This window comes from Populus trichocarpa, chromosome 6 (genome assembly GCF_000002775.5).
Source record: "Populus trichocarpa isolate Nisqually-1 chromosome 6, P.trichocarpa_v4.1, whole genome shotgun sequence".
In the NCBI taxonomy this organism is placed as follows: Eukaryota; Viridiplantae; Streptophyta; class Magnoliopsida; order Malpighiales; family Salicaceae; genus Populus; species Populus trichocarpa.
In genome coordinates this window covers 12,921,196-12,931,342 of record NC_037290.2, presented here as the reverse complement: position 1 = coordinate 12,931,342, position 10,147 = coordinate 12,921,196, and the positions used below count along the sequence as shown (strand labels likewise).

At 36.4% G+C, this 10,147-nt stretch overlaps 2 protein-coding genes across 3 annotated transcripts; one reads left to right on the top strand and one right to left on the bottom strand.

Moving 5' to 3' along the window:
• The first annotated feature begins 205 nt into the window (after positions 1-205).
• On the top strand, positions 206-4,182 carry LOC7497611 (probable protein arginine N-methyltransferase 1). Its single transcript, XM_024602533.2, has 9 exons — positions 206-622; positions 809-819; positions 1,303-1,458; positions 1,547-1,610; positions 1,717-1,859; positions 2,555-2,642; positions 2,890-3,005; positions 3,143-3,293; positions 3,708-4,182. The coding sequence occupies exons 1-9, from the start codon at positions 376-378 to the stop codon at positions 3,911-3,913; spliced, it is 1,182 nt and encodes a 393-aa protein (XP_024458301.1). The 5' UTR covers positions 206-375; the 3' UTR covers positions 3,914-4,182.
• A 3,092-nt stretch (positions 4,183-7,274) lies between these two features.
• Positions 7,275-9,157, bottom strand: LOC7484665 (AP-4 complex subunit sigma). Of its 2 annotated transcripts, none has more exons than XM_006381602.3 (5): positions 8,992-9,157; positions 8,640-8,782; positions 8,262-8,348; positions 7,781-7,849; positions 7,275-7,600 (listed from the first exon to the last, which is right to left on the bottom strand). In XM_006381602.3, exons 2-5 carry the CDS (start codon positions 8,778-8,780, stop codon positions 7,466-7,468), a joined length of 432 nt encoding a protein of 143 aa, XP_006381664.1. In that variant the 5' UTR covers positions 8,781-8,782; positions 8,992-9,157; the 3' UTR covers positions 7,275-7,465. The 2 variants fall into 2 exon arrangements, with proteins under 2 accessions (XP_006381664.1, XP_002308286.1); XM_002308250.4 differs by having other exon boundaries at positions 8,640-8,785; positions 8,992-9,154.
• Positions 9,158-10,147: the final 990 nt, after the last annotated feature.

Here is a 10,147-nt window from a genome sequence, read left to right as displayed (position 1 = left end):
ATTAATTTTAAACCTAATCTAAACAAAAAGTTAAATTAATAGATTTCAAAATTACCACTCTAAAATCAAATTTAATAACTTTAGCAGGTAATTCTTTCTCACTTAAATATTTAATTTACCTTAAAGATTTTTTGATCCAACGCGCGTGTCAAAATGCTGACAGTAAACTAGTGAAAATCAGGGAACATCGAAGAGCACGAAATACGAAATACAGTCTCATTGTATTTCATAAGCTCGCAAACAAATAGGAAATCAAACTCCCATAACCCTTCCGTTATTTCAACTGAACAAAACCCTAGTAAAATTCTCTCACTCCCTCCCTCCTCTTGTCAAGTAGGAAGTAAAACCCTAAAAGGAAAAAAGAACACGAAAAAAATGGGCCGTCGGAAGAACAATCAGACCTCAACGAGCCTCAACAACACTCAGCACCAGGCCACCAAAGTCTGCTTCGACGACGACGAAGAAGAAGAGAACATCAATCTCGATGACTCTATTGTAGCCACTGAAAAAGCCATTGCTATGGATGACGTAACTATGTCCGACCCCAACGCCCCCTTTGTTGACGGCGGCGATGATGATAAAACCAGCGCCGATTATTACTTCGATTCATACTCTCACTTTGGTAGTACTCTCCTTGATTCGCTTTACTTTATTTATTTAAATCTTCTCGTGTTTTTTTTTCCTTTGGTAATAGTATACTAGGTTCAGTTGACTTGAATAGAAGTTTTAGACTCCTAATGAATGGTACTCTGGCATAGAAAGTTTTTTGTATCTGTCTTAACCTTTTTTTTTGTTTGTGTTTTTGCAGGTATTCATGAAGTAAGTGTCGTAGCTGGATTCAATTCAGCTCTTTACTGGGTTTCGTAACTTGGTGTTTTTTTATATATTTATTTGTTGGGTTTTAGTTTTGATTATATCTTGTTTGTGCATTATAAGTGATGATTCAGAAGCTTTTGTAACTCAAATAGTGCTGCCACATTTTCTTGTTTTATTTACCTCACAAAACCCCCTTTTGAATCGGCGCTTGTTATTATGTGATACACTTGATTTGTTTCCGAGTAATGCTCTGCATTTTATCAATGGATATTATATTGCTTTACCATTTTGTGTCCGTAGGTTTATTGTTTTGACTTTGTGTAATCTATATTATTTCATCATTTTCAGCTGAGATCAAATTTTTCTTGTATGATTTTTTATATATCTTGAGATCTGGATTTCTAAAACAAATTTTGGAGTTGATTGTGTATCAATGCTTAAACTTCGCCAGCTGTTGATGTTTCCTTACTCATCCTTACACTGCAGGAAATGCTGAAGGATGGAGTGAGAACTAAAACATACCAAAACGTTATTTTTCAGAATAAATTTTTATTTAAGGATAAAGTAGTACTTGATGTTGGTGCTGGGACTGGAATTTTGTCATTGTTTTGTGCCAAAGCTGGGGCTGCCCATGTCTATGCGGTATGCCTTCCCCCCCTTTCCCATCCTGCACCCACCAAGTGGAGTTTATATATGCTAAAAATTGGTTTGCCAATGTTTCTATTTCCAGGTCGAGTGCTCTCATATCGCTAACATGGCCAAAGAGATTGTTGAGTCAAATGGATTTTCCAATGGTAATTCTATTCTCTTTGCATGTTCTAGTAATTTTTTTTATCTCTCTCTGTTGCCTCAAATGCCAAGTCTCACTTCTCACTGCTTACTCGTGTTTCAATGTCATAGTTATAACAGTTTTGAAGGGAAAGATCGAAGATATTGAGCTACCAGTTGCTAAAGTGGACATAATTATTTCAGAGTGGATGGGATATTTTCTGTTGTTTGAGAACATGTTAAACTCAGTCCTGTACGCACGTGATAAATGGCTTGTAAGTTGCAATTACATTTCTCTTTGCAAATTTATAGCTTGTTCTTTGATAAATGTTTATACCTAGAGAGATAAATCAAACAGGCATAGCCGACTAACCTGTCAAAGTCAAATCTATAAGTTTCAGAACCCTGGAGGCACATGAATGCCACAGGAATCTAAGAAAACCATCATATTAGATTTGACTTTGACGGGTTAGTTGGCTATGCCTGTTTGGTTTTTCTCTCTGGGTTCTTGATTGGGATTTCATACAAGTTTGAAAATTTTATTTAATTCTGAGGGAACTGTTCATTGGCAACTGCAAGGAATTTCCTTCTGGATTGAAGGGTTTTGTTCATGCTATTCACATAAAATTTACAGACCAGGGAATATTTTTGGAATGAAAGTCTCTTGGATAAGAATAGAGCTTTCTTGGGATAATGGTGTTTGCTGGTATTATAACATTAACAGAAATTAAAGTCACCAAGCTCTTTGGCTTTAGGTCAACTGGACGCATGCACCTTTGGAAGGATGGGGGGGAAATGCCAACCAACATTTAGGTCATTCATGAGTCTGGAACAACTATACTTGTTTAGTAATTGAAAGTTCTTCTGTTAGCTATTATTATACTCCATGGGATCATCATAGGCGATGCTGAAAAACTTTGCTAAATCAATAATGTCAGCCTTTTTTATTCTATTCTTTGCTTGACTCCAGGTCAGTGACGGAATTGTGCTGCCAGACAAAGCTTCTCTCTATTTGACAGCCATTGAGGATGCTGAATACAAAGAAGATAAGATTGAGTGTAAGTCTATTGTTTGGTGTCATATGTAGATGAGAATCATTTTCATGTGGATCCATCAAATGTGTGGAATTTGGCAGCACAGCCAGACTCCAGTAGTAGGTAGCTGTAGGGAATTTCACTCACATCAGTTGCATGTGTGGTTTCATGTGCTATTTGAATTTGTTTTCCAACTCTAAATGCTTTAGGGGGTGGCATTATAATAGTTCTTATATCTGTTTTGTTGCCTTGGCTTGCATGCTTGCTCCAGTTTGGAATAATGTCTATGGCTTTGATATGACCTGCATCAAGAAGCAGGCCATGGGGGAACCTCTTGTTGACACTGTAGATCAGAATCAAATTGTTACAAATTGCCAGCTGCTCAAGGTTGGATATGCTTGCATATGCATACAATGCATTTGTGTGTGCGTTTGCTTTTGGTCATCCACATTTCTCCAGTTTGCTTTCTGTCGCTGTCTTTACTTGGCTGATATTTTTATTTTTTTTGCCTTTTATCATTTCAGACAATGGACATCTCTAAAATGGTTTCTGGGGATACTTCCTTCACAGTTCCTTTTAAGCTTGTAGCAGAACGTGATGATTACATCCATGCATTAGTAGCCTACTTTGATGTATCATTTACAAAGTGTCACAAGTTGATGGGATTCTCTACAGGTCTAACTTTTTACTTTGCACTCTTCAGTTATATTTTCCATATCTTCCAGTGTAAAGTTTTGTTTTAATACATACAGCGAATCAAGTGGGTTGAGTGTCTTAACACTTTAAATTCCATGACTGGATTATGGGAATATTATATTTGTTAGACTAGAAAGTAACTAGCTCTAACAGTGAGGCAGGAGTACTCCTTTTCAGTGTCTTAGACGGTGTTCTAAGCGAAATCATAAAATAAACATGAAATCAAAATCACAACTTGCATTTTTATGTTCTCAGTCGCATGTACGCATCAATTAAAAACAAAAAATAGTTTTCAGATTGTTCCTATGTGAAGGGGAGGCCAGTTAGGGTACATTTTAACAGTATAGTGAAATGCCTAGTTAGCCTTTCTGATGAATTTGGAAAATGATGCAGGGCCAAGATCACGAGCTACACATTGGAAACAGACAGTCCTATACCTAGAAGATGTGCTAACCATTTGTCAAGGGGAGGCACTAATTGGGAGCATGACTGTCGCACCAAACAAGAAGAATCCTCGGGACATTGATATAACGATCAACTATTCATTGAATGGCCGACGCTGTGTGGCCTCAAGAACTCAACATTATAAAATGCGATGAGTTGCATGAATGGCTCTTCAGATTGCAAGTGTCACTGGGCAGAGATTGATGATGCTCAAACTGCTTCCTTGTTAGTGGGATGTCTTCCGAAACAAGCATGTATTTCAGTTATTTTCCAAGAATGAGAGCAATGTGATTGGTTTCCATAAAATTTCACTTGTTTGAAGTAGTAGTGGATTTTTCAAATTTTGATTTCCAAAATCTTTACAACCGTAGCTGTAATATTAACGTGATGATTCTCTTAATGATAAGTGGCTTCATCTTATTCAGCTTGGGCTTTTGTCCCTTCGCTTTATTTATTTCCCTCAAAGCCATGCAAACAATATCCTTGCATTACCTCCGCTTTTATTTTATCTTGTTCAAGTGCCACCCATGTTCTATTTAAGAATCTAATCACTGATATGATCCAGTTCATGAATCTGTAGCTTCATATGATCATTCTGTTGAATTAATTCCAGCTTTGTGAGTACAGAATGTGAATCCTTGAACTTTCCACACCCATCCTCATCATCAGCTTCATCACCGAACACTTCCGTTGAATACATTTTCATGCCTGGAGCTCCAGGTATACCCTGAAGCGAAGGGAAACAAATTATAGAACCAAATCAACATATAATCACATGCATGCAGGGTTTTAAGCGAGTAGTAGACCTCAAAATCTTATCCATTTCAGCCTCTTTAGATGGTGTTTAGGCACAAATGGTTCCGCAGGTATCCTGTTCTGAAATCCAAGAGAAGAGAGTTTAACAAGAATTAAACTTAAGTCTTCTGTTCTGAAATGGATTGTGCAAAACAAAGTAAGACATAAGCAAGATGGGATAAAAAGGAGTAAAAAAAACAGCCAGAAGAAATGCTTTGATGTGAAGCATGGTGAGGATTCGGTAGGGAGATTCTCTTTGTTCTTCCTTTTATTCCTGAAAACACCAGTAAGTATAAAATTACAGGTTCTGGAACTTGTGAATTTCAAATCCATTTATGCTTCACTGGTTTTAAGATATAATTTGGTTTGAATCTTGAGAACACAAGACAAATAAGTGGCAAATAATTTTCTTCTTTTTTTTTACACTTCACCATTTTCCTCTTATGTGCTCTCATGTTATTGAAATTCATAGATGCAGATACTTACTAATCCATTCCCAGATTTTAGAGCTTGAGCTTCAATCTGGGGAAAGCCATAGATACTCGACAAGCTATATGCTCTGGAAACTGTCCAATATAATGAGAGAGAGAGAGAGTGTGCGAGGCTTCATTCACATAAAGCTGGACGTGTAGCAAGCAAAGCCTTTTCAAATGCTTTCTAAGAATCACGAAAGATGGCTCAAGAAAATTTCATGTCAGATAAGTTTTCTATTAACTAGTATCTAATTATAAGATGGGTCACGAAAGATGGATTAAGAAAATTTATTGGAATATATGGTTTCACGTAATACTAATTTTGTTCGTACAAAAATATTTATTATTTATAAAGATATTTTTATTTTTAATAATTTTTTATATTTGATTAATGAGTTTTCAGTAAAAATAAAGTTTTTCGAACAAAAATATTTTATCAAATAAATTATAAAACTATTATAATTATGAGATATTTATTGTATTAAAACATTATTCTTAAATATTTTTAGTCAATATTCTATTAAAACATGATATTAATTAGAGTTGTTGAGACCAATATATATTTATATTTTTTTTATATATATAAGAAAATATATATTCTTATAAGATGAGGTATTAGTAATATCTAAAGTTAATATGTAGATGTTTTTCAAATAATATATACACTGAATTGATTCATATAAAAATTTCGGATGAAAAAATCATGTGTTTATAAAAAATTTCTTACATGGTAAATTGGTAATTGTATAAGTGATAATTAAATATTAGATCACTAGGTTATCTTGGTTGTAACATGGGCGTTTGACTTGGAGGACTCTTTTCCAACCTGCCATAAAACTTGACAGGGATGGTTTTGTTGTTGCTTCTTATCCTGCATTTTCCATTGCTGAAAGTGTCAAGAAAATCACGAATGATCCTGACTTGCGACAAGTGTTCGCTCCGAATGCCAAGTTGTTAAAAGCTGGTGATAAATGCTGTAATTTGGAGCTAGCCTAAAGCCTGGAGGCAGTTGCAGAACAAGGCCCACAAGCTTTTTATAATGGCACTGTTGGTGAAAAGTTAGTGAAGATGTGAGAGAGGCTGGCGGGATTCTAACAATGGAAGATCTAAAGAATTACAAGGTGGATATAATGGATGCCTTAGCTGCAAACATTCTGGGCTACACTGTATATGGAATGCCACTACCTTCAAGTGGAACGCTTGGATTATCTCTGGTAGGTTATGTTCTCTCGCTTGCCCTTTTATATCTGTGTCAATCAAGTATTTCTTCTGTCAAATCAAGTAATATTCCGGCCGTTTTGATGAATCGACCTCTGGCTCTGAAGGACTGATATCCAGCAAAACTAGGACTAATCAACAAGCTGACTTCATGATATTGATGTTGCATGTTGCTCTGACTAGGATATAGATGAATATGAACAGGAATGACTACTTACTATAAAGCTTTTACTGGTATCAATGTCACTGTGTCGTGATTCTCAAGATCACAAGCTATAATTAGCAGGTGGAGTCGGCTTAGAGATCACGGAACTAGCTACTCTTGCGTTGTGGAAGCAGAAGGGAATGCTGTGTCAACAACAACAACAATAAATTATGGTTTTGGAGCTGGAGTTCTCTTTCCTTCTACTGGAATTGTGCTCAACAACACCCACAGAGATAACCCCTGACATACTCCCTCCTGCTCCAGCAAATTTTATCTAACCTTACAAGAGAGCTTTATCTTCTTCCACGACACCTTTTATTGTCGCCAAGGTTTGGCAGGAGGAGCTGTTGTCCAGCTTCTTGTTCAAACCCTCCAAAACCCCATCGACATGGACCGTGAAAATGCAAGAGATTCTGTAAATACCCTAACATTCCACGGGAGACCTGTAGCAGTAAGCGATCCTAGAAAGGATGACAGGCTGCAGCCATTTGATCTGTCAGATTTTCTAACCGAAAAATCCCTGGAAAGAAAAACCCATTGGTAGCTAGCCACGAAACGTTTGTTCTGTAAAAGATTAGGCGATTTGTTCGCAACTCTTGAAATAAAACTACATTTTCTTAGCAAATTACATGTAGATGATGATACTCCAACTTTCAAAATCCACTTCAACTTGGAAGTCTCCAGATTAGAACAGGGATGAAGCAAGCAAGCGCGCTAATGAGAGCAAAAGGTGCAAGCTGCTGGAGGATCCATCTTTGCTCCAACATTAATATATATCCCAGGGTTGTGGGGGTAATAGTGGTCATGATTGAGGCAAGTGAAACATATTGGTAAGGTTTACGAACTCGTGTTGAAAGAGTGATTAAGGTATGAAAAATAAATTGTGATGACAACAACAGAGTTTTATACAGGGAAAATGTCTCAGATCGAGCTTATTTTACAATACACAGCAAGATAAACAAAAAATACTAACTCGTCACAAGTCCAAGTGAGAACGATTGCGCCTAATCAATCATTTATGATGTTTTGTCCATCAGTTGTATTGGGCTCAGAATGTTAGACTTGCTTGTCTCAACAATGCAACCATTCATGACCATCTCTTCCAGCATGAAATGAGCTTTTTCTAAATGGAACATGATGTCTAGCTCACACTGGTGATAAGAGAAACAAATTAAAAACAAAAGTTAACTTCCATGCGAGGGTAATGAAGGAAAACCAAGAGACAACTTTGGCGACATTGAAGGCAGGACAAAGATTAGTTCATCCTACATTCTCAAAGGAGACGCGGAAAAATAAAAAAAAACCCTCATCCTTAGCATTAGAGGACTTACCACATTGCCAAAATGACGGTCCATGGTTTCAACTAAAAGATGTATGAATTCCAAAATCGCAAGCTCATTCTGCAATTGCCAGAAACAAAGAATATTAACTAAAAAGAGAGTAAGGTGAAGACAGTGATTACGTTAAAATAGCGAGCAGGCATCAGAAAACTCTAAGAGCTGCTCAGTTTGTAAATCCTCCCATCCATTTCCTCCAATATTGACATTGTTCTTGACCATCCATAGCCATGTCAAAGGATATCAAGAAGATAACTCATGTAACGGCATGGAATAGAAATGCTGCTGAATATTAGTGATTACCAGACTTGAGCAATTGAAGCATAAAACTAATAAGTACAGTTGGCTTGAAAGGCACAAAATAATAAATAATAAACAAACAAATAAAATTGAGTATTGTTATGGGTATTACTCACACTGACACTAAAATCTTATAGAAAAGAAGCATTATATAGTTGAAAAGATGAAAACTTACTTCATCATTGTCAACTCCAACCAAGAAAAACAATGATGCGTAGCGTCGGTATATAATTTTGTAGTTGCGATGCTCTACAAAGGAACACTGTTATCAAGCAAAGGATGAAAGAAAACATGAGAGTGTGTTTCAAATGTTAATATAACTATAATCATATATAGTAACATTATTATTTGTTAGTTTTCATTAACAACAACAACAACACAACTCTCAGATCAGATGACGTTCATTAAAATTTCAAAGGAAACCCAAAGTTTTTTCCAAACAGAAAGTAACATGGATGGATGGATGGATGGATGGTACTTACTCTAAACAAAAATTAATCGACTTCATTCTTTCCAGTAATCATAATCATAAAAATGAAAGGAAAAAAAAAACCTGTTGGTCGTTGCGAGCAAGGCATTTGCGAACAATTTCTCCTTCAAGGGCACGGCGTTCTTCGAGGGTGAGCCATTCATAGTATTGGGCTAAACGAGTTTGTCCTTGCTTGTTCACCATTAATATGAATCTTATCCCCATTTCTTCTTTAAACCAAAATTGAACCAAACCAATTAATAGCAGTTGAATTCAGACACAATCCCATTTTCTTCTTTAAACCAAAATTGAACCGAACCAAACCAATTAATAGCAGTTGAATTCAGACACAATCATATCGAATTTTTTTATCAAAAAAATTTAAACAACAATAACAGGATCTTTTAGATCCAAGATGAAGGAGGGAGAGAGGTACCTGGTGGTGGAGTTGATGACGACAAGAGTGATTTCTAGAGAGAGAGAGAGAGAGAGCGCTGCAACAAATATGGGGAGGGACGGGGACGGGGACGGGGACGGGGACGGGTTAAAAAAATAAAAATGAATGATTCCGGTCTTGTGATAAATATATTTTCTCAATTTGTTAAAACTTAATGTTTTTAACCAATTGTATCCCTAATTACTTATATACTAGAACTCGGGGGATTTTCGTACATTAATCACCGTGCAAAATTTTATTTATTTTTAGTTTATTCTTCAAACTTTATTTTTGGGTGATCAAGTCCTATTTAAAGAGCAATTGATTTTAAATTCTTATAAAATGATGAGATTGGAAAAGAGGAGACCGAATAAAAAACATGGCAAACATAGGTGACGTACCATAAGTTTAAAAAACATTCACTTTGGTTCTCTAACTTAAACAATCACACAAATTATACAATTGTGGTCTCTCGAAATTGTTCTAATTATATTTTGGTACAAAGGTTTATTTTTGTTTATTTTTATTCCTGGTTGAAAGAGGAGAGCGAGGGGTCGTTGAATTCCAGCAGTAGAGAGAGAAACTTATCGTTTACATCGATTTAGGACACCAAAATGAGAGATTTTTGTGTCAAATTATTTCATTTGATGCAGAGAGTTCATATTAGGTGTTTTTATACCTTAAAAGTTCATGAAAAAATAGATCTGAGCTTGATTTGATTTTTAGTTTAGGGTTGAGTTTGATTTTTAGGGTGATTTTTTGGTTGTTTTGAGGCCATGAATAAGTTTTTCATGGTTTCTAGGATGTTTTATATGTATTTTGGGTCAAAATGAGTTGTAAAACAAGTTTTGGGTCAAAAAAACATAGACCCTGATTTTCTAGCCACCACAATGACCGAAATCTGGGCAAATTAGGCGGCACATCGTCTACCTCGGCAAGCGATGCATCGTTTGTTGCTGGGATACCTTGGGTCTGGCATGACCACCAGACCTAAGGCCCTTGGGTCTGACATGACAGCAAAACCCACCACCTTGGGTTTGACATTTCGTCAGTCCCAAAGCACTTGAGTTTGGCATTTTGTCAGCCCCAAGACACTTGGGTCTGACATGGCTGCCAGCCGCGCTTGGGTCTGGCATGACGCCACATCCAAGTGCCT

Excerpts from the sequence above, each read along its gene's own strand:
- LOC7484665 (XM_006381602.3), bottom strand. The coding sequence starts at position 8,780 with ATGGGGATAAGATTCATATTAATGGTGAACAAGCAAGGACAAACTCGT. Across the intron at positions 8,349-8,639 it reads TTGCTCGCAACGACCAACAG|TGTTCCTTTGTAGAGCATCG; the intron begins GTTTTTTTTTTC and ends GCTTGATAACAG. Across the intron at positions 7,601-7,780 it reads ACCGTCATTTTGGCAATGTG|TGTGAGCTAGACATCATGTT; the intron begins GTAAGTCCTCTA and ends TCTTATCACCAG.
- LOC7497611 (XM_024602533.2), top strand. The coding sequence starts at position 376 with ATGGGCCGTCGGAAGAACAATCAGACCTCAACGAGCCTCAACAACACT. Across the intron at positions 2,643-2,889 it reads CAAAGAAGATAAGATTGAGT|TTTGGAATAATGTCTATGGC; the intron begins GTAAGTCTATTG and ends TGCTTGCTCCAG. Across the intron at positions 3,294-3,707 it reads GTTGATGGGATTCTCTACAG|GGCCAAGATCACGAGCTACA; the intron begins GTCTAACTTTTT and ends AAAATGATGCAG.